Here is a 24296-nt window from a genome sequence, read left to right as displayed (position 1 = left end):
ATGCCGACATCAGCCAGAGAATTTGTAGAGCTGCAGCAAATTGCCTGGGAAACAAGGAATTTGTGTGAGGCTTTGTGTTGAGAGGAGGCAGGGCCCAGCGGCTCCAGCAACCACTGAACAAGAGACAGATTAGCTCGCTCTCTTTGGAACAAAACAAGCTTTTTTTTTTTGGACCTGGACAGCGAGGAATGGCTCTCCCAAAGGACATTTTGTCTTTCCTTTTCCTTTTTAAAGTTCTCCTAGGTAGCCTTCCTGAGAAATATCAAATAGAAAGTGGAGATGGGGTCAAAGGGCTCCTTCTGCCCCTCCCAGGGCCTTCGTCCTGAACCTTGGTTTTGCTGCCTGCAGATTTCTGTAAATGTGAGGAGTCACTCAGAGGAAAAGCCTTCTGCAAACAGATGGTATCTCAAAAAAGTGTGGGGTGTGTTGGGAGAAAGTATGTGATCTTGTGAAGGCAAGGGGTCCTGGGTGAAGTTCAGTGAGGTGGGGACGAGGTGCTCCCATTTCCCAGCTGGCCAATTGAAAAACATCAAAGCCTTTTATGCTGAGAGTAAATATTTGACTTCTGAATAGAATTCCTGCCCCCTCAGAAACTGGGAGGAACTCAGGCTTGTGTCCATGGTTGCTGAACGTGCCCTATTCAGCAACTCTCCGGAGGAACAAAGAGGGGAAATTAATGGGCATTAAAGTATTGGAAAGATCATGCTTTTGCTGACCTATTTAAGATATAGTGAGGACATTTCAGAGAACATCTCTGGAGTTCTGTTCTTGTAAAACTTCAGTACTCAAATAAAAACAGGTTGAAAAATCCTGGGGAAGCCACAGTTACCCCAGCTCATGAAAGCCTTCATTGTTTCCCTTCTTCTAGATCCTCAAATGGTGTCCTCCCACCCACCATGTCCTGCAGAAGGATTTGCTGCCACACTCCCTCTGCCTTCCTCTCCCTCTCCCCCTCCTCCCAGGGAGGGAGGCACGGAAATGGAAATCAGCTAGCTAGCATCTAATGATTCCCTACTGTGTGAAGAGCATTCCATGTTCTAGAGGTAAGAGAAGTGGGGTGTGGGAAAGGGGAAAGGTGGCACATTGCAAAGGAACAAAAGGCATGGTTCCTGTCCAGGTGCTTCAATACAGGTGGGAGAGGTATATTTCAATCTGTAAGCAAGTATAATTGCCAATACATTCGCATTGCTGCTTAAATTATTATTTCATTTAATCTATCAGTTCTATGTGGCAGGAATTTTTTTTTTCCAAAGACAATCGTGAAGCTCAGAGAGGCTAAGTGGCCTGTTCAAAGTCCTGCATTTTGTAAGCTGGCCCAGTCCAAACTCCGGCGGTGCTTCTTGGTCTAGTGTTTATATACGACACTCCAGAACGAGGTTGCCTTCAGTCAGCCCCAGATGTAAAAAGTCAGTAGACTACAGCAAGGCTCTGAAATGAGATGTGAAACAAAGAAGGATAAGGCAGACAAGAGGACCTAAAAAACAAAGCCTAATTGGCAAGAGAACGATTGAGTCCCCAATAATGAGTCCAGGGACACTAAGAAGAATTTGTGATACACAAGACTCAACAGGGGGAGAAACAAAGTCTTTCTTTCTTTCTTTCTTTCTTTCTTTCTTTCTTTCTTTCTTTCTTTCTTTCTTTCTTTCTCTCTCTCTCTCTCTCTCTCTCTTTCTTTCTTTCTTTCTTTCTTTCTTTCTATTTTATTTATTTGAGAAAGAGAGAGAGCACAACGGGGAGAGGGTCAGAGGGGCAGGGAGAAGCTGACTCCACGATGAGCAGGGAGCCAGACAATGCCAGGCTCCATCCCAGGACCCTGGGATCACGTCCTGAGCCGAAGGCAGACGCTTAACTGACTAAGCCACCCAGGTGCCCCTGTCAAGACTCTTTGTTGTGACAGAGGTTCAGTGCGAACAATTTGAAGCAAAAAAGGAGAAGTTTCTTGTATTGTGTAATGAAATTTTGGGGGGAGCTCAGATAATCGGAATTAAAATACTTAAGACCCATATTGGTTATGACTTGTCATAGGTGGGTCAGTCTATTATACCTATTACCAGGGACACTGGGCAGACAAATCAAAATCCTCTAAAGGTACAAAAGATGATTTCTACCTTGATTCCCTAAAAAAAATTAGCAAGCATTTATTGAAAACCTATTACATATCATGCATTTCGTATATATTACCCTAATTTTCACAGAAAAGTCCCGAAAGTCCAATTATTGCTCCCATTTGACAGATGAAGAAACAAAGGCTCAGACTGTGTGACTTAACCACAGACAGTAAATTACAGAGCTAGAATATAAATTCAAGTTTGTTTCCAAAGCTCTGTGCTCTGCACTGTTAATATACTGTCCCTAGAAGTTTGGGATATAGAAGATGTGACTATTAATAGTGGATTATTATAACAATCAAAGCAGAACACCCACAGATTAATGACTTGGGTTTCTCCAAACAGTTACCTTGAGTGTCTTGCTTCTTATTCTAGAAAACGTTGTTTAGATTCCTCTTCTGACATTGCTTTAAAAACTTGCACCATATTTTTAAAGTATCTTTAATGATAGCAACTTTTGCATTTTAGGAGGTACATTTTCAAAACCCGTCAAAAGTATGGTGAATCAGGGGCGCCTGGGTGGCACAGCGGTTAAGCGTCTGCCTTCGGCTCAGGGCGTGATCCTGGCGTTATGGGATCGAGCCCCACATCAGGCTCCTCCGCTATGAGCCTGCTTCTTCCTCTCCCACTCCCCCTGCTTATGTTCCCTCTCTTGCTGGCTGTCTCTATCTCTGTCAAATAAATAAATAAAATCTTTAAAAAAAAAAAGTATGGTGAATCATATAGATAACACCTATAGGTAGATAAAATCATTTTGACCAAACTTTAAGGCAAAGTCAAGCTTCTTTGGCTTCGCAGAACAGATGACCCAGTGAAGTTACCATCAAAGGAGAGGCGTATTGTATGGCTCTGGAGTAGGAGAGCCCAAACACTGGGGCAGCTTCCAGAATCAATTTGTGTAGGTAACTCTGAATCTTCCTGCTTCTCTGCTCCATTCTCTTCTCTTGACCAACTGACTCTCTCTATTTTGTGCATCTCAGAACTCTTTACATTCTAAACAGTATAAAACCTAATGCAAATCGGCATTAGCCATAAAGAGCTTCATTTGCTCACCTATTTACAAAGTCTGGAGGTGGGGTAGCCTGGAGAGTTAGCTTACTCCAGAGGCTCAAAAGTGTCAACAGGGAATAAGAAGGACTTTAACTTGTGGTTGGACCATCTCCTTGAAATATTGCAGGTGTCTTTGATGGAAAGGAAGAGAATAATGATCTGGGAAGTGCATCTCTATGTCCCTCCTGGAAGAGTATTTCGGAATGTGGAGAGACGCTGAGCCTCATATGCTGATTTTATTTTAATCATTCACCCAGAGAAAGGAGAAAGACTTCTGCATTCTCTAATCCAAAATTAAAGAGTCTTTTGCAAAGATCAGGATAGCAGATGTTATTGAGACAATTGAGTGATCTGCTACTTGTGCCATTTATGATGAGATGTTGCTGCAAACACCTGATCTGCATAGGCAAGCAGAAGGACCCTCACCAATGATTCCAGTTAGGAAGGTTATTTGCAGAGGTGGCTAAGGAAGAAGAAGATCAAAGAAGGACAGTGCTATCGTCTGCTTTCAGAAAATAGCCCAGAACATTGTTTAGTCCTGGGAAATCCAATTCAGGTTTGGGGAAGAGAGTGAAAGTAGGTATGACTCAGCTGCCTGGGGTTGAGTTCTCAACATCCAGATCCCATGAGCATGGAATAGGCAGATTTCCTGCCTCTAGAGAAATTTTCCTTGGGGTCGGCCCTTTGGACTAACTGGTCACCATGTTTTCTGATCTGCTACCAGTGTGGGTCTGTCAGCCACAAATAGGATAATGGCGACCAAAGAGCAAATTGCCCTCGCCGCTCATCAAACAATTGGTTCTGTGTGGAGTGGACTGCTGCCAAGGACCCAGTGACTCAGGGCTTTGTGCAGAGATGGCCAGGGATCCCCCAGCCGTACACATCAGAGCTAATCCAGCTCTGGGGAGGAGTTCTGTGGTACAGGACCTCAAGACTCTGGTGCCAGAAACATGCATTCTTTTAAGTTTCTAAAGAAAAGAGACATTCCTGAGCAAACAGTTCCCTGCTGAGAAACTAACTCTGGCCATATAGAAGATAAACCCTGTGAAAAGGTCAGAAAATGGGAGCAGAGCCCGAGATGTAAGCTTCCTGGGTATAACAAGAGTATAGATTCATACGAAACCAATGGCACAGCTGCTAGTGGGAGGCACAGACCTTGAGCTAGAGGTTTAGAGAAAGCAAGGAGCTACCTAATCACACTTCTCCCCAGTGTTGAGGGCCGTGTGTGTGTGTGTGTGTGTGTGTGTGTGTGTGTGTGTTTGTGTGTGTGTGTGTGTGTTTGGAGGTATGCAAATCAATCTCCCTCTGGCCCTCTCAAAAGGTGGCTCTTTCCTGCTACCTATCCCTCTGGGTGGAGGTGGGATGGGTTGCCTTCTTGCTCACTGCTATTTATAAACCATTCTCTCTCCTTTTTCTTAGCTTCACCCCTCACTTTGAATCTAATGTTGTTAGACCATACCACTCACTGCTTTCCAAGTTATTCTCCTCTACCAACCTCCAGATATTTTCTCGAAATTCCTGGAAGACTATTGTTCCCGGTTCTCACCAACACTATTCTGGTCATATATTTTGGTGATTTTGATAACCTTGGGAACAGCCCATTCAATGCTTTGGCCCCTCATTTCTATGGCCTCTTTTTCTCCAGTGATCTTAATTTACTTTGGCACTCCCTCCCTTGGTCATACCATGGAGTTTGCCGGTACTGATATCTGCAGAGCCCCCCATACCCTCAGTTTCAAGCATCCCACTCTTGGATCCCCACCTCTTATCTTTTCAGGGCATTCCTTCCAGCATCCTGCTTTAACAAACCTTAGACCTCCACTGGAACCTTCAATCTCCTCATCCTACTAACTTTACAATGTGCCTTACATCTCACTTGTTCTCCCTTTCCTTAAAACCTATTTTAAGTTTCATGGTCAGTCATTTAATTACTCCCTTGCACTAATCTCTCTTCAACTTCCTAAATCTTCATTTCTTGCTTGAGAGTAACATTTTGGTAAAGGCTCAACCCTGATTAAAATTAATTTTTTCACCTACTTTATGCCTGTAACCATGCAACTGAAGAAAAATGCTCAACCATGCTGACTAGTCTCACTTGAAATTCATAATCATGAATCTCACATGCATTCTTAAGGCCATCTGGCAATTGTACAAGTCTCTGGTTCTACTCTTCTGCACAACTACTTTGGACCTTATCTTCCTTCCTCAGACCTCCAACATCTCTTCCTCTATATTAATTGATTCCTATTTGTATTAGTTATCACTTTCTGTGTAATGAATTACCCCCGAATTTAGCATGTTAAAACGACAAACATTATCCCACATAGTTTCTGGGAACATAGTCTGGTTTGGGGTCTTCTATGAAGTTGCAGTCAAGCTGTTGGCCAAGACAACAGTCTCTGAAGATTTGAATGGCGCTGGAGGATCCACTTTCAAGACCATTCACAGGGCTGTTGGCAGAAGCTTTCAGCACTTTGTCATGTGGGCCTTTTTACAGGGCTCCTTGTGACATAAATGGCCTCAGAGCAAGTGATCTGAGTGAGAGTGAAAGCAAGAGCAAGAAAAAATGAGAGAGAGAGAGAGAGAGAGAGAGGGAGGGAGGGAGGGAGGGAGAAAGAAATAACACAGCATCTTTTACAATCTAATCTCTGGTGTGATATACCATTACTTCTGCCATTATTTTATTGGTTACACAGACCAACACTGTTATAGTGCAAAAGGGGACTAGACAGGGTGTGAATACCAGGAGGTGGAGACCATGAGACACCATCTTGTAGGCTGGCTACAATAATATTTTACAGATAAAATGGAGCAGTCAGAGGAGAACTTCCATAAGCTCCCATAATAATATTGGGTAATAATTGTATTACCCAATTACCAGTATATAGTCTACTTTCACTGCTATTGTTATAATGAACTTCTCTTCCTGCTATCTAAGGCCAATCCCTCCACTTGTTCACTAGATCCCATTCTCTCTGCCCACCTAAAGACATAGATGCAGACATTCTCCCATCTCTCTCTTGCATTGTGTTTTTTCCTGTCTATTGGACAATTCCCAACAATAAAAAACATGCTGTGATCTTAAAGAAAAGAATCATCCTGTGATCCTATCTTTCCTTGCAGCTACCCATCCCCTATGTCCTTTTATAACCAAACTCATTGAAAAGCTTGTCTAAAATTGCTGTCTCCAATTCCTCCTCCCCTTCTCTTTTAAGTCTACCCCATCAGGCTTTCACTTTCCAACTACTCCAAAAACACTGCTCTTTTAAAAGTCATCAATGACCACATTGTTAACCCAATAGTCAATTCTTAGTCCTTATCCAATTTGAGCTATCAGCAGGATTTAACATGAATGGTCTGTTCTCTTCAATGAAACATTTCCTTTACATGGCTCTCAAGCTATCACACATTCCTGGTTTTCTTTCTTAGCTTACTAGCTGATCCTTCCGAATCTCTTTGTGTTCTCCTCCCCTTTTCAGCCTCTTTAATGTTGGAATACTCCATGGCTCAGTCCTTGGGCCTCTTTTCTTATGTATGAGTCAGTCCCTTAATGATTTAATTTCATCTCCTGGCTTTAAACCCATAATCTAACAACTCCCAAAGTCGTATTTCTAGACCAGAACTCTCTGCAGATACTTTTATCATACTATCCTCTTGGATGTCAATTAGATAAACAAAACTTAATCTGTCTCAAACTGAATTCCTGATCTTCCTCCCAAACATACTCTGTCCGCCATTTTCCCCATCTTAGTAAATGGCAATGGCAACTCCATCCTCTCAATTGCTCAGGACAAAATCACTAGAATTTTTCTTGACTCCTCTCTCTCTCTCCACACACACACACACACACACACTCCTCTCTCTCTCTACACACACACACACACACACACACACACAACTATATCCAACTTTCAACAGGTCCCAAAAGTCCTGCCTCCCAAATATATCCAGAATCCAACTACTTCTCGCCATCTCTACCACCACTTCTCTGATCTAAGGCATTGTAATCTCCTATTGGGATTATTGGAATAGCTACTTAATTGGCCTACTTTTACTCCTGGCTCATTCAGTCTATTCTCAATACAGCATCCACAGTGATTTTTTAAAAATTTAAGTCATGGTCTAACATTATGGCCTTCTTTTGCTCAAAACTCTCCAGTGATTCCCCATCTCAATGTCTTTCCATGGCTTACAATGCTTTATATGAATGCCCACCCCCTAACTTTTGACTCCTACCCCAACACTCTCTCCATCTCACTCTGTACCAATCACACCAGCCTCCTGTTTCTCAGCTACTTTGGAGAGATTGTACTTGCTGTTCCCTACCTGAACATTTAACTCTCCTTCGACGATTATAGTAGCTTGTTCCATTAGATCATGGAAGTTTGCATTGGAGCCTCTGCTCAGAAGTACCTCAATGGGGGCACCCGGGTGGCTCTGTTGGTTAAGTGTCTGACTTCCGCTCAGGTCATGATCTCAGGGTCCTGGAATGGAGCCCTGGGCTCCTTGCTCAGCGGAGAGCCTGCTTCTCCCTCTGCTCCTCTCCCCTGCTTGTGTTCCCTTCAAATAAATAAATAAAACAATGAAAAAAAAGTCCTTCAGTGAAGCCTTCTCTAGTCATCCTATTTAAATTCACTTCCTCTCCCTGCAACACTCTTTATCTTCTTTCTCTGCTTACCCTACAATATTCGTCAGCGTCAGACACATTTACTTACTCATGTGTTTATTCGGTTTCTTCTCATTATACTACAAATTCCATGAACAAGGGATATTTGTTTTGTTCACTGCTATATATTTCCAGTGCCCAGAACAGTACTGGTGCATAAAAAACTCTCAATTATATGTTAAATGAATGAATGAATGGATATTTCACAGGAATAATGAAGTGTCCCTGAATTACAGTGCAGTTTGGAGGAGAGAGGGTGACCGCTCGCGAGGCTGCGATGTTCAAATATAAGAATATGTCTTAAATAGCCTTTATGTTACGAATTGTACACAGGATTGGTATGATTTACCGTTAGCTTAGTTTGTTTCTCGAGGAAGTCCTGCCAGGCCCACCTTTTTCCATCCTTTTCTGCTTCCCTCTGTTGGGACCCCTGTCCCTCCTAGTCAGCGTTCTTCAGCTCAACGTAACCCTTTCCTCAAAGATTTGAGCTGGTCTCGGTGCCGAGAGTACAAGCGCACCAGCAGCCAGCCCCACCTCTGCCGGCCCGCTACCCAGCAGCAGCGCGAACCCATTAGTTCCCGCCCAGTTCCTCGCGCCTTCACAAGTCCCACCCCCTCAGTAGGACACGAAGCGGAAGTGACGTTTTTGAGGTCCCCCGAAGTGCCGCCCCTCACGCTTCCCCAGCCCCGGGGAGGGAGACGCAAGACCGGAAGGGGCGGATACAAGGCCCCCGAAGGGTGGGGTGGGGCGGGGCCAGGCGGCCCTTCCCCAAGTGGCGGTTTACTGGAGGCGGTTACCTTAGTACCCGGAATAGTTTGAGTCTGTGGCGAGCGAAACACCGGTACTGGGTCGGTGCTATCTCAGTAGGAGTGGGACCCCCTGAAGCCTCAGAAACAAGCTTTTATCTGGCCCGGGACTCTCCGGCGTTCAGCGCTTCCCCCCATAACCGGATACCGGTTATTTGGACTCTGCCTCTGGCTCAGGTTCCCACCCCACCCTACCAGCCCCCTTTCCTTCTGGCTGCTGCGGTCGTTCCTCCCTTTTCTCGCGGTGCCACCGGTGGGCACAGCCTTCGTTCTCTCAGTAGATCCCTTTTTCACTCCCGTCTCATCCCCATTCTTTCCATAAGGCAGTGTTTATACTTTTCCTTTTTATTTCTTCCCACTTCTCTTCCCTTCTTTCCTCTTTCCTTCCTTCTCCAGAATTCTCATTCTTCTACTGCCTGCCAGGCTACTGCCTCCTCCAAGGCTTCTCTCCTTTTCTGGAGCCTGTGCTCATGGCTTAGGAGGTTGAGCTTTTAGCGCAGTCGTTTGAAAATTTTAAGCTTCTCCTTTCTCCTACCCAGGAGTCACAGATGCCAGGAAGTATGGCCCCCCTCAAGAAGCCTCGAAATACCACAAGGGTGCCTCTGGCTTTAAACCCCCTGAAGAGCAAGGACGTGTTGGCAGTGCTGGCTGAGAGGAACCAGGCTATAATGCCAGTTGGGGCATGGGTGGAACCTGCCTTGCCAGATAGTTCGGAAGTCCCAGCATATGTGAGTGTCAGTTTATTGCAAATGTAGTGGGGTTCCTCCCCCATTTTTGTTTTTTCTTTCTTTCTCCCCCCCACCCCCCATATTAGCCTTCTCTAATCTCTGGTACCTAGTTAAGATCAACAGTCCTTTCTGGAGATGTCCTTTCTCTTCTGTTATAAATAGGTATGTTCTTGAATTAGGATTGTAGAACAAACATGTATTTGCCAAAACTGTTTATTTCCCAGACTCCTGACTGCTTGCTATACACAAGACATAGGCACTGTCAGCATCTTGCAGGCACCCTATAAGGTAGTAGGGATGACAGTTGCCACACTTAATGTAACATTAATTGATTGCTTAAAGTTAATAAGTGTGTAGTAGAGATTCAGTAAGATTCAGACACAGAAAATAAGGAAAGAACAGATTTAATTCTGACTGTGATTCTAAGAAAGTTTAACTATAAATTTCATGAGGACAGGGAACTTTACTTTTTGTTCATTCCTTTCCTGTCATATAGTAAGTCTTAAGGAAATATTCAATGAATAAATGTGGAAATATAGTGTACGTTAGTCCTTAAAAAATGGAAATGTTGTAGGTACAGATAATAGGGAACAACATTTCAGATGAAGGGAAACTTTTGCAAAGTTTACACGTGTGCCTGTTTACATAATAACTCGTATGTGCAGATTGACACAGGAGGACAGTTTTGTAAGAATATTTTTGATAGGCTTTCACTAAACTGTGCCCCTTAGCTATTTGTTGGAATTTTATTGTGGCATTTACCACATTATAGTAAGTTGTTTACATATCTACTCTTCCTGATGGAGTGTGAGCTTCCAAAACTCAGGAAAAAAATCTTATTACCATGCCCCCAACTTTATCTTAATGCCTAATAAATGGAATGCACAAATTATGTGAAGGTCTTCTGAATGTATCAACAAAATGCTGAACATAAGATAAAAATATGAGTGGTCCTTGATCTCAGAGAAGAAATGAGACATGTTTAAAGTAAATCTTAACTAACAAAACAATGTCATATATTCATTCATTTTATTTTTTCTATGTATGTGCATACATATTCATTTATTTCTCTTCTGCCTATTACCAGAAAGGATTTTTTTTTAAAAAGATTTTATTTATTTATTTGGCAGAGAGAGAGACAGCCAGAGAGAGGGAACACAAGCAGGGGGAGTGGGAGAGGAAGAAGCAGGCTCCCAGCGGAGGAGCCTGATGCGGGGTTCCATCCGAGAAACACCGGGATCACGCCCTGAGCCAAAGGCAGACGCTTAACGACTGAGCCACCCAGGCGCCCCACCAGAAAGGATTTTAAGAATCTAAGTAGTATATGATTAAATGGTAGGACTATAATACTTAAAGAAGAAAGATAGGAATTTGAGTTGATGTGATACAGGCAAGTTTAATGAAGAATTTAGAGAAGGAGGATGATTCTCTCAAGAAGAGTGGGGAGAGTGGGAAGTGAGCAAGGTGTATCAGGATTCTAAGAGTAGATTAGATTGATTGGAGTGGGAAGCTTAGTAGGGGGGTGGTTGATAAGATTGTAGAAAAAGGAGCTGTAGGGAGCCACAGGAAATTTTGGATAAGGGATTGACGTCATTCATTGTTTAATATTTACAGATGAATTTCATAATAAAACAGTGTTCTGACTAGGTTAATTGCTTCAAATTTTTTTTGAGGTGAGGGATAGATTGGCTCCTGGGGGACAAATTAGGATGCAATCGTAACAATTTAGCCATGAAGTATGGCATCAAGACTTGCTTAATGATAAGGAATAAAGAGGGAAAGCCTTGAAAAAGGGTAGTTGAAGTAGGAATGAAGAGGGATAAATGTCTTACATTTATCCCAGAAGAATCAGTAAGATTTGGTACAAAGGTATTTTGGTATTTAAGTTAGTGACACCTCTTTTTCATTGCTGAAATTATGACATCTTTGTAATGTAGCATCAAAATGCCTGAAAACCACCAAAACTTTCTCTTTCTGTGTTAAAGAGAATTGAATCTCATGTTCCCAAACATTAAATCAAAATACTGGTCTTGGAAAGAATATAAACATGTCTCCTTTCCCTCATTTAAAAAATTCTGATCAGTACCAGTCAAAGGCAATTTGATCAAGCATCTCATAGAACTCTTTACCGATTTAGCATATATTGTCTGGGGAATCCACCCTTATTAACAGATGCAGCTCTTGTCAGCTCAGAATAAATGCTGAACAGTTACTTCTAAAGCGTGATAGACATAATATCATGCTTATTCTAAAGGGAAACTCCTAATCATTTTTGTCCCTAAAGTTTCAAGGAGCCGTCAAGAATACGTAGCTTCAGACCTCCCTCCCCTTCCATTAATTAAATTAGCATCAAAAGACACTGCTGTTCTATCAGCATTTATGGCTGTTGCGTTATTTTATAATTTATCTGGTTATGTCTTGTTGTATAACAAACCTGGATCTTAGTGGCATAAAGCAAAAGATACTGTGTATCAGGATTTCAAGCCCGGCACAGTGGGGATGGGTTGTCTGCAACATGGTGTCTGAAACTTCAGTTGGGACAGCTAAAATAGCTGGAGATATCTGAGACAAGTTTACTGGGTTCTGCTTGTTAGTTGGATTTCTTAGTTCTTCATCTGGCATCTACTTGGCTGTAAGTCCAAATTGGCTTTCTCACTCACTTATCTGGCACTTGGGCTGGGATGACTAGAAAGGCTAGGGGCTTACTGGATGCTTTCTCTTTCCACATGACCTCTCTACTTGGCTAGCTTGGGCTTCCTCTCAGCATGGTAATCTTAGGGTAGAATTCTTACATGGTGGCTGGTTTCCCCTAGGGTGAGCACTCCAAGAGCTATAGGTGGAAGTTGCTTTGTGACCTTGCTGAAAAAGTCATGGAGCCAATGCTTCTTCCTTGTTCTGTTGGATATACAGAGCCAGACTACATTCAGTGTGGGAGATGTCTACACAAAAGCATAAGTACTGGGAGGATTGATTCACTGTGGGGAGAAAGGAAGATCATCTTTGGAGACTACTGTGTAATCTAAGTATCAGTTTCATCATATGTGAATTATCCAAAGATATTCCTTGGTTGTTGTGAGAAACACTTCATTCTATATTGCCCCCTTGGATAGTCTTTAGGGTTCAAAAAGTCTATGAGGAATTAGTTGTACAATTGAAACAGTATTTATTTTTGCTTAACCCAGTATTTCTCAAATTTATTTGACTCTGGGAATCTGCTAACATTCCAGAACGTGGGACAATGTTTTTGGGTTTTGGTGGCCTTACACAATGGTGTTTGCTAAGAAAAATATGTTTCTAAAATATGGTACACTCTTATCTTTGGTTTACAGTTGAGATTCAGTTTGGAATCCATCATATACTTCAATAAGATGTTTGTTAATCTCAGCGTGGGGGTAAAAGAGGGGGCAGACAGATAATGGAAATAAAAGAAGCAAGATGGCTTTAATCTTCTGGGACTTGAGTTAATTTCGGTCAGTTGTTCAGGTTTTACTACCTGTATCTCTCCTTTGGAATTATTTTACCTGATTGTTCTTTGATATTTGTTTTGTACACTCTACTCCTATGGTATATACTTGTATAGAATATGGGGTAGATTTCTTGGAAAATTTAGTTTAATTTAATTTTTTAAAAAAGATTTTATTTATTTGACAGAGAGAGACAGCCAGCGAGAGAGGGAACACAAGCAGGGGGAGTGGGAGAGGAAGAAGCAGGCTCATAGTGGAAGAGCCTGATGTGGGGCTCCACCCCATAACGCCGGGATCACGCCCTGAGCCGAAGGCAGACGCTTAACGACTGAGCCACCCAGGCACCCCGGAAAATTTAATTTTAATTGGAATTTAAGTTCATTTGATTTTGAGAGTTAATGACTGCCTATGAAATATTTGGGCACCTTCTGAGCTAGAATTTGAAATCACTGTGTTAGAAGAAGGGCTCAATAGGAGTATGATTTTATTTAATTTGAAGATTCCTTTTGAAAGAGAAACATAGTTGAGAGAAAAGCGGTACAGTATAGGGCATACGTATTGGAGTCAGAGAAACTTCTAGTTCTGCTACTTGCCGGCCATAGGATCTTGGGCTACTACTAAAGATTAATCTTTCTGAGCCCCAGTTTTCTCATCATTCTATATGAGATAAGAATACCTTCTATTGGAGGTAGTGTTGGGGATTCAGTGATATAATGTAGTTAAAGTGCTTGTCTTGTAGCAGATCTTTAATAACGGTAACTGCTTTTAATTATGATGCCTATGGTTGTTATTCAAAGCACTCAGAGGAAGTGAATACTGATCAGGGACTCAAATGGGATAAAATATTCTAGATTGCTTAGAATACGTTTTGGAATGGAGCATTACGTAAATACTGAGTACCTTTATGTTCAAGGCTCTGTATTATATACTGTAGGGGAAACAAAGGAGAATTAAATACATTTCCTGTCCTCAGAGTGTACCTAATCTAATGGGGGATTTTGAGAAATGTTGCTCTCAATTAATTTTAATAAGAATGAGAGGTAGTATAGCATAGGAGAGCTCAGAAGAAGGGATTGTAGAAGGTCCTAGGTAAGTGGGTATCAGATGGTCTTAAAGAATGAGTAGGCCTTTACCTTACTAGATAGAGAAGACGGGAAGGGCATGCTAGGTTAAAAATGGAGCGTAAATCTGAGCGTGAAGGCATTTTGTAATAGGACATATTTAGTGAGTGGTGAGCAAAAGGACATACTTAGTGAGTGGTGAGCAATTTTAGAAAATGTGTGACATAAGATAAGTTTGAGTTCGTTCATGAAGAATTAATGAGGGTCGCCTGGGTGGCTCAGTCGTTAAGCGTCTGCCTTCAGCTCAGGGCGTGATCCCAGAGTTCTGGGATCGAGCCCCACATCAGGCTCCTCTGCTAGGAGCCTGCTTCTTCCTCTCCCACTCCCCCTGCTTGTGTTCCCTCTCTCGCTGGCTGTCTCTCTCTGTCAAATAAATAAATAAAATCTTTAAAAAAAAAAAGAATTAATGAAGACAATTTTAAATCAGTTCAATGAAAAATTAAGATTTGATTTGAGTGTTCACAAATTTTACTTTTTAATTGTGATTTGGTTTTGGTACTTACCAGCTATGTCTAGATTATCAGCTCTGAACTCCTGTGATTTCCTTACTCTGCTGGGAAATCTGGATTAAAGAACTGAATTATTTTGTCGGGATTTTATCTTGACTGATTTGTGCTTACAACCGAGCCCTAGTGGGCAAAAACTGCTGACATTTAAGTTTATTTTCTATCTTTCATCTTTCAAGACTTCAGCATATATGATTGAAGAAGAACTAAAGGAACAGCTAAGAAAAAAACAAGAAGCTCTGAAGCATTTTCAGAGACAAGTCAAACACCGAGTAAATCAGCAAATCAGGCTGAGAAAAAAGCAGCAGTTTCAGAGATCTTACGAAGCAGTAAGTTCAAAAGTGAACCTGAGTAAAGATTCAATGGAAAGTGTGTGTTATGAGATAAGCTATTAGGCAGTAACAGAATCTAACTTTCTTTGGATTCCATGCTTTGTATAATTGCTAGGGAGGGCAATAGATTTGTATGTAGAGAAACCGCGTTTTATCTTTGTGTTGTTCTGACTCACAAGAATTTTTTTTGCTTTCACCAATAGTTAAAAACAATGTCAGAATTTTGGATTTGGGTTTGAATTTTGGCTTTGCTGCTTGCTAGCTATGTGGGTTTATTACTTATCCTCTGTGGACTGTAGTTTTTTCATCTATAAAATGGGGCTATGATACTTGTCTCACAGTGTTGTTATGAGAATTAGATAAGTAAATTATTAGCACTTAGTAGGTACCTGGTAAATGTTAGTTTCTTTGCCTGCTAAAGCTTTCCCCTTTCTACCCCTGACCCTGATTTAAAATCTTTGGGGCTACTTATAGACATTATTTGATTGTAATGGTTTGGAGTGGAACCTCACTAGAAGAATCTCACTCTTTCTTCCTTTATGTAGGCAGAAAAAGAAGGCTCTATAGCCATGCAGTCTTCAGATCCAGCACATTTAACTCCTAAAAGAACAAGTGTTTTTCCAAACAACTTGAATGCTGCTATTGGAAGTGCTAGGTTACCTCCTTCTCAGATGCTTGGGGATGGAATGGATGATAGAGAGAATCAGAATGAATTATTCCAACAACAAGCCCAGGCTGTAAGTACATATTCATTTTATGTCTATGATTTTTTTTAGATATAGGACATATCTAAGATAAGAAGTAGAGATTAGGAGGTATCACATTCAACTTCACTTTTATTTACCTTTTTTTTTTTTTACCTTTGTAAAGTGGTGAATGGTGAAATGATGTTTATTTTTTTATACATATTTTAAATTTATTTATTTTCGGTAAGACAGTTTAGAATCATCTAGAGGAAGGTGCCAAAGTGTAAGAGTCACACCTTATGAGAACGAGCTTTAGGGTCAAAGAACAGAGGTGTTTTTTTCCCCCCCAATTATACTGGAATTGTGTTATGGGTAAATTATTCTGTTTGTAGCACATAAACAGAATTGATTCCTAACTTCTGTTTCAAATAGGTACAGTACATATATGGGACATTTCATACATTATTTTTGTCTCTTTTTCCTCTTTTCTGTCCTTTAATCTGATTATCGTAATAAATAGATCTATAGGTCAAGTAATAATATAGTAAACTCTCAACATAATCAGAATTTTTAAATGTAACATATCTAGTAATTGATTTTACATGTCTGTTATTTATTTATTTATTTATTAAAGATTTATTTATTTACTTTAGAGAGAGAGCGCTAGGGGATGGCAGAGGGAGAGGGAGAGAGAGAATCTCAACCAGACTCTGTGCCGAGCACGGAGCCTGATGTGGGGCTAGATCTCATGACCTTGAGATGGTGACCTGAGCCGAAACCAAGAGTTAGACACTTAACTGACTGAGCCACCCAGGCACCCCTTACATATCTGTTATCATATCTGTTATTTCATCCACTCAAATCACTTGACACCATGCATTCAACTCTCCTTGGTATACCTGAGCTTTTTGTCTGGTTAATACCATATTCTTCAACTCTGCTATGGGAATTATACTTCATCTTATTTAAAATGTATTTCTAGGGATAGTGAGAGGAGAGCAAAAATGTAGATGATGATTAATGGGGGTGCCTGGGTGGCTCAGTTGGTTGAGTGCCGGACTATTGGTTTTAGCTCAGGTCATGATCTCATTAGTTGTGGGATCAAGCTCCATGTGGGGTTCTGGGCTCAGGGGGAAGTTTGCTTGAAAATTCTCTCCCTCTGCCCCTTCCCCCACTCAGGCTCTCTCTCTCTCTCTCTTTCTCTTTAAAATAAATAAATAAATCTTTAAAGAAAAAAGAAAATGATGATTATGTGAAAATAAAAGTTTCATAACTGTTCATGTGCTCGGTCATAAGTATGAAGCAAATCCGATTGTGTTGTTAGTATCAATACAGAAAAGCTTTATAAGCACATGTTATATTGAAATACTTAAAAAAATTTTTTTCTCTTTGCCCCAAACTGTGACTTTCTTGCCATTGCTTGATTTGTAGTAATCATTTTATAAATCATTTTTGTTTTCCTTTTTAAGATTGTGAACAATTTGTTGAGCAAATATTTATTGAGCCAGACACTGCATAAAGTATAAGGGATAGGACATTGGTAAAGACAGACACAGTTGTTGCCTTCATGGTGCTTGTAGCTATAGCCTCATTCAGTGAGGATTTTACTTCATCTATATAATACATAAGTAGAACACATCAGTTCACAGATATTTGAATATACTGTGTTTGTTAAACATTGTAGGGATACCAATGAAATGTGAAATAGGACCCTTCGTGGGTTTATATATCCAAGTAGAGATATAAAGCTAACAGACCCCAATCTATTAAATAATAATATGGAGACATTTGCTGTATTTGATGAAAAGTTGTGCTATGGGATTTCAAAAATTTTAAAATACAAGGAAATATTTGTGGGAGAATTCCTGGAAGAGGTGGAATTGAGCTGTATATTTTGAATTGATAAGGTGAATTGCTAAATTCAACAGAATTTTGAGATAAGAGGAACAGTGGAAAGTCTAGAATATGTAATGAGCTTGCTATATTTGGGAATAAGTGCTGGAATCGTTCTAATTGATAGTTTACAGAGGAGAATAATAGAACATGAGGTTAGATAAGTAGGAGGAAATTAGGTTATGAAAAGCCTGAAATGTTACAAAATCTTAAAAAGTTTTTATACCCTGTTTTTTTTCCTTAAAAGATGAACTACTGAAGAATGTTCAGTGACCTAAACTACTTTACGCCTACAAATTTTTGCCCCTACTACACCGTGACAATACATGCTTTTTAATTTTACTGTTTCTGTTGCAGTTTTTATCCACTAGATGTCACTAAGAACTAGACAGTGAGACATTGTTCGAGCACTAGGTTTATCTAGAAGTGGTTGAGCAAATGGTGAATGCAATTCACTTTCTGAGTGTTCGTGGACTTTTAAATTTTCTTGTGTCTTGGAGTGATAGAAACATAGACTCCTGGAGTTGGGGGGTTTTACATGTTCATCTGACAAGGATGAAATGACTTGACATCTGGGGTATACTTCAAAATAACGCAACAGTGAGGTGAAGTAGGACATTATAGATAAAACAAGATTGGCCAGGAATTGATAATGTTAAAACTGGTTGATGTGTATGTGGTGTGTATTATAGCTTCTGTCTGCTTCTTTGTATGTTTGAAGTTTCCAATATGTTTGAATGTGTTTACATTTTTAATTAAATGTTGGAAAAGAAAAGACATTATCTAGTCTAACCTTTCTTTCTCTTAGGAATTCTTTTTATAATGTGTCCTGTATAAATGGCCATCTAGTTTCTGCTAGAACACTGCTACTGCTGAGCAACTGACTACTTTTTAGACTATTTCATTTTTAGAAGTCTTGAAGTTATAAGTACTTTTTCAATATATTGAGTCAAATTCTTTTTCCTATAATTTTTACCCATTGGGCCTAGTTTTGTACTCTCAAGTAATAGAAAATAAAACACCATGGTCATCTCTAAGATACTTCAAGTATTTGATTATGACTATCATTTTTATCTTTTGATTCTTAAATTCCAAATGCTTTCTGTCATTATATTCTGGGTTGATTTCTTCTGAATGTTAGTTTTTCAGTGCTTTTTTCAAATATGACCCTCAAAACTGAACACAGCACTGTACCCCAAATGTGACTTTGCTAGGACCTCTCTTATTCTGCACCCCCACCCCATTCTCCACTTTTATAATACTTGGTATTACCTACTTGTTCTGAAATAGATTAAGATTGGGTACCTAAAGTTAGGAACTATAATCGTAAAACCCGAAGAAATTTCAAGTGTTCCCATAAAATAGAACTAGCCTAACCCCCTGCTTTTTGTTAAGCCTGATATTTATCTCTAGGGATTGAGTTTCTGTTGTGTCCCTTGATAGCTTCATTTTGGTGGGGAATTGAAGAACAACTGATCATTGTTTCTCACCATGTAATAACTTTTTATTTATACACTGTTAAGCTTACCACTATTTTTTAACATGGTATATCTCAGCTTTTAATTTGTTTCTCACTGAATCTTTTATTATCTTATTTTTTACTTTTATTCTCTTATTTTTTACTTTTATTCTCTTATTTTTTACTTTTATTCTCTGTTTATAATGAAGGTTTTCCAGGTTTTTCAACCCTGGAAATAACAATTCATTTTTGCAATGAAGAAAGGTTTAAACAATGTGAAATAACCTGATAAGTTTTCTGTAATCTATCATTGAAAAACTAGTTTTTGAGTTGGACTCTTTGGCTGCAAGAATTCATTTTATTTTAAGAATACGCATGGGATAGTAAAGATAGAATCAGAAACTCACACAAATCTAAACTCCCTTAAGGAGTGTGTGCCTGGACAGTTTTTCTAGATCTGAGGTAGCTCCACTGATCGCACAGCACAGGACCTTTGATCTTCCCACTAATATTTAATCACTAACTTGATTGATTTGGTGGCCCTCATAGGGTGACCCACCTTTCCCCATTGTCTGAGAACATGAGACTTTCAGTGCTAAACCTGGACAGTTCCAGGCAAAGTGGGAGAGTTGGTTGCCCTATCTCTACGCATGCTTCTCCCTTATTTGCTTAATTTTCTACTAACTCGTATTCTCATCATCACAGCTCTGAAACTTTGGCATATGTAGGCTCCTTTAGCCTCTTTTCTCCAGCTTTGGACCTTTTAGGTTCAGCTTCTGTCTCTGACTTTTCATACTTTCTAGTTCATTATGTAAGATAAGGAATCTTCATTGGCCCAGCCTGCCTTTTCGTGGAAGATCTAGGTTATTGGCAAGCCTATAGCTTGGAATGCTCACCTAATAATAATTTGATTTGTAACATCTCCCTGTTTTCTATGTTTTTGTTTAATGCTTATTGACATTGACTTTGGTCCTTGTATTAGTTTCCTGGGGCTGCTGTAACAAATTACCTTAAACTTAGTGGCTTGAAAAATTTCTTCTCTCGAAGTTCTGGAGGCCAGAAGTCCAAAACCAGTTTCACTGAGCCGAAATCAAGGTGTCAGCAGGGCCCCTTCCACAGGTTCTAGGAGAAAATTTGTTCCTTGACTCTTCCAGTGTTTGGTGTCTGCTGGCATTCCTTTGCTTGTGGCTACATCATACCAGCCCCTGCTTCTGTCTCTACATCACCTTCTCTTCTTCTGTATGCCAAATCTTCCTCTACCTCTCTCTCATAAGAACAGTTGGGATGACATTTAGGGCCCATGTGGATAATCCAAGATTATCTCCTCATCTCAAGAGCCTTAGCTTAATAATATCTGCAAAGGCCCTTTTTCCTTATAGGGAAACATTTACAGTTTTCAGGGATTAGGACCTGGTGTCTTTGGGTGTCCATTATTTAGCCTGTTACAGTCCTCATAGCTGGTCCTTGAAAGGGCCTTCAGGTTGAGGTTTGATGAAGAACCATGGTAATGATAGAGAAATGGAAAGACTATAATGTATATTCCAACTGCTGGACCAGTTGAAATATCCTGCTTAAGGGACTGAAATAAATCTGTGACTCTAATAGAGGTTTGAAGTTGATGGGTGATGAACATTATGTATCCTTATTTCATATCTGTTACAACGGGTATTTTGAATCCTTGGTCACATTGTGCAGGGCAATAACATTTACCATACTTGGTAATGAGTAAAAGCAGGCATATGTGTGGCTCTGTATTTTTCATAACCTCAACTACACATGTATCTCTTTTTGCAATGTGATTATCTCTATCTTGACCCATTTAGCCACTCTGCTAACCAAATTTAGAGGTCCTCCTCTTAGCAGAATAAAGAGTGATATTTCAGGCTGATTTCTCTGGCTGGAGGTATAGGCCTTTAAAAGCAAGGACAAAACAGAGGTGATGTACTGTAAGGAAACTGCTAGTAGTGAGAGTGTTTTTATCCCTAGCTCACTATTAGTAAAAATCAAGGTGTTGTTATTTATATCTGTAAATCGTAGTCATGAATTGCCTTCAAGGAAGAATTGATATCATTATACTTTTACTGGATGGGTTAGAACTGGTCCTGGTTTTGCCATAATTTTATTGAGTAGTTTAGGAATTTACTTTTCTTGTACATGATGTAGGGCTCAGCCTAAAAAATGGTACTTTGTTCATTTCTGTATTTTCTTTAAGGGCAGATTTGTGAAAAATAAAATAGTCTGTGCTTCTCTGAAAACAAAATCAACATAGGTGCTTAATGAAATTACTAGGTAGGTATAGGGAATGAACACAAAGTCAGTGCATTTAATATTAATACTTATTATCAGCTGTTACTTAGAGTATTTGAAACAAATGGGTTGAGATGTTTGAGTTTGTGTTCTGAGTTAACTTAGAAAAGCTTCCTGGAAGAAGGGAGATTTTAGAAAAGACTGAATAGCTATAGTCTTCAAATGTTAGGGGTGAAGAAGGGATTCTTGTAGATAGGAAACAAGAATTTTAGAGGGACTAGGAATGGAATCTTCTAGCAAGGAGTCATGAAAGTGATTAGGCATGCAAGGACTGGTTGAAGAAAGAACTCCTTATTGAGAAGATGAATGGAGGGTAAGGGATGTATCTGCTCAATCATTTCTAAGTTTATTAATTCAGACTTTTAGGTTCTGATATTTTTGTGTACATTATTAATACAAAGCATATGTTGTTAAAAAAACAATTTGAATAACAGCACTTAAATCAAGTTATGGAATACAGCATATTAGAATAATGAAAATCATGTAAAAATACTATCAGCGGACCAAAGTCTCCTTTGCAGGTAATCCTCTTGTCTGAGGTCTGGCATTTTTTAATAATAGGGGCCTGTTTTCCTGTTGGAACACTTAGTGAATTTGGTATTAAAACTTTAGCCTGTTTTTGTTTGCTCTTTTTTCTCTTTCCCTGGCAGCTTAGTCAAACCATGAAACAGGCCCGTCACCGGCTGGCATCCTTTAAGACTGTGAATAAAAAAAATGTGTCAGTGTTTCCAGATGGTAGAAGGAAAACCTTTCCCCCGCAAGAGGTAAATTAATTTCTAATACATTGTTTTAAAAAGTACAGATAAAGATTTATTTACATCTCAACATTATTTAGAACTGTAAAAATAATTGGAAATAACCTGAAATATCCAATAGTAGGGAATGGTTAAAAAATTATGGTGTATCCACATATAGCCATTCTAAAAATTATCATGCTTTCAGAGAATATATGAAGACAACGCAAGGTGTGATACAAAGTTAAGTGAAAAAAGTAGGATACAAGATTATATACATTATACTCTCAATTTAAAAAAGTTTATTCAGCCAACATTTACGGAATGTGTATAATTGCCAGGCATTGTTCTAGAAGCAGGACTTAGAGTAGAGAAAAGATAGACAAAGATCCTTCAAGGAGCTTCTGTGCTAGTAGGGAAGCAAATAGTAAACATGCAAATAAATGTAGACTATAATTTTAAGCAATAATTGCTATAAAAAAAATAAAGCAAAATAAAGAGATGGGGAGGGAATGCTGTGTACAGAGACAAAAGCCTGGAAACAAATGGACCAAGAGGTTAATACTGATTATTTCTGGGGCACATGGGTGGCTCAGCCATTAAGCATCTGCCTTCGGTTCAGGTCATGATCCCAGGGTCCTGTATCAAGCTTCGCATCGGGCTTCCTGCTCTGCTGGGAGCCTGCTTCTTCCTCTCCGACTCCCCCTGCTTGTGTTCCCTCTCTCACTGGCTGTCTCTCTCTCTGTCAAATAAATAAATAAAATCTTTAAAAAAAAGTACTGATTATTTCTGGTTAGTATTATTACAGGTGATTTTTATTTTCTTCTCTCGGTTTTCTCTATTTTAAAATTTTTCCATAGTGCACATATTTTACTTTTCAGTCAGGAAAAAAAAATCAATACTGCTATTTTTTAAAAAGGAAAAAATTCTTTTAACTCAAAATACAAGGTTAGAGTGAGTAATTAGAACCTAAATGTGGAGCTAGACTTAAAAGGATATTTAAGGCGATACTTCTAAAATGACATCATTTTGTACCTGTTTATTTCAGTGTTCACAAATTTGGATGCTAAAGACAAATGTATATTTTCCTGTGTTTACTCATTTTGGCATTAATTTCAAGTTTTGGTAGGCAGCATCTAGTAAAACAGACAATTTCATCTTTTTTACTCTATTTTTTTTTTTTTTTTGGCCATCATCATCATCATCATCACCTCTGTCCCTTATTAGTGCTTTCTTAGTTTTGCTTCCTAGATTATATATATATTATAGTTTTTGTATTTTTTTCCTTAAGTATCTCAGCACAACCATCAAAAACATTTGTTTCTTACATGTTTGCAGTTTGTAGAGTACTAACCTATAATGTTTTCCTCTTCAGTGATAATTAAGACATTTATAGTTAAATATAAAACACAAGTGGGCACGGGTGTGTGTCACATACAGCACTTTGTCCCAGATGCATTCAGTATGGGTACCTTTTTCTAGCATTGCCTTGTTACGACTCTCAAGATAGAGTTTCTTTTTTACCTAAATTCTTCTCACTGGCTTGGTTTTTTTGACAATTTTTATACCTATGGATTTGACAACTACAGTTTGTGACATTAGACTGACTCTAGAGTCCTGTTAGAATGAAGTGATTGGACACATTCTAGTAAACCAGAAAAAACGGTTAACAGATCCTGGAGACTCATATTTTATTTTGTGTGGAACATGTTCAAACCTTTCAATTGATGTTTTTCCAGAAAAAGTACTGTTTACAGGTCTGACTGAAATAATCATTCAGTAGAAGGGAGAAGGATTAAGTCTGAGATAACATCCTGTATAAACCAGATTGATACATCAAAGATGCCATTTAAATGTAATTCATTATGATGATGATGATGAATTCAGACTGCTGCTTCTAAAGAATGCATGTGTATTTTTCAGCTAAAACACTGGAAACATCTATTCCACAGAAATGAGAATGATAAAGAAATTAGTGAAATTTTTCATATTTCTTATATCAAGTATGTGGTCTTTCCCTCAAATCTGAACAGTTTTCTACCCTCTCAGTTGTGTGAAGTGGAAATCTGCCGGTCAGAAAGGACACAATCTATAACCGAGTTGAACTCTGGTTTCATTTCCTTGTTAGACTTACTTTTAGTGATCTTAGAATCTGTCTGGTTGTTATTGTTATTCCAGATGTAGAGATACAAATAGAAGATATACTTGCTTGCACACTGTCAGGTCACCAAGATCAAATCATAAGGCTCCTCAAATTGATCCTGGCTGGGATAGGGACAAATTGTCATTTATAAAGTTAATATATTCTCCTACCAGCCTGTTTCACTCCATGTTTGATGTGTGAGTGTTTTGTTCATAAATCTGAGTAGAACTCACCACTTGTTTTTCTTTATTCTGTATTAACCACCCTAATCTGTTAAAGTCATTCCAGATCTT

The 24296-nt window shown here is 39.4% G+C and overlaps 1 protein-coding gene and 1 long non-coding RNA gene across 6 annotated transcripts in view; one reads left to right on the top strand and one right to left on the bottom strand.

Moving 5' to 3' along the window:
- Positions 1-1187: 1187 nt before the first annotated feature.
- LOC121102909 lies at positions 1188-8360 on the bottom strand. Its single transcript, XR_005835033.1, has 2 exons — positions 8174-8360; positions 1188-1428 (listed from the first exon to the last, which is right to left on the bottom strand). It is a non-coding gene; the product is annotated as an uncharacterized LOC121102909 (long non-coding RNA).
- Positions 8361-8564: 204 nt separating this feature from the next.
- CCDC15 (coiled-coil domain containing 15) overlaps positions 8565-24296 on the top strand; it is a 71329-nt gene continuing 55597 nt past the window's right edge. For 4 of the 5 annotated variants that reach the window (XM_040631084.1, XM_040631086.1, XM_040631085.1 and 1 more), the window contains exons 1-5: positions 8575-8807; positions 9170-9358; positions 14629-14778; positions 15327-15518; positions 21777-21890. In XM_040631084.1, coding sequence (XP_040487018.1) covers positions 9179-9358; positions 14629-14778; positions 15327-15518; positions 21777-21890 — 636 coding nt within the window. In that variant the 5' untranslated portion in view covers positions 8575-8807; positions 9170-9178. Of the gene's footprint in view, positions 8808-9169; positions 9359-14628; positions 14779-15326; positions 15519-21776; positions 21891-24296 lie in introns of all 5 variants that reach the window. The other variant, XM_040631083.1, reaches the window with a different exon arrangement.

This window comes from Ursus maritimus, unplaced genomic scaffold, assembly GCF_017311325.1.
Source record: "Ursus maritimus isolate PB19 unplaced genomic scaffold, ASM1731132v1 scaffold_16, whole genome shotgun sequence".
NCBI lineage: Eukaryota > Metazoa > Chordata > Mammalia > Carnivora > Ursidae > Ursus > Ursus maritimus.
The sequence above is the reverse complement of the archived record's forward strand: the minus strand, read 5'-3'. Positions and strand labels throughout refer to the sequence as shown.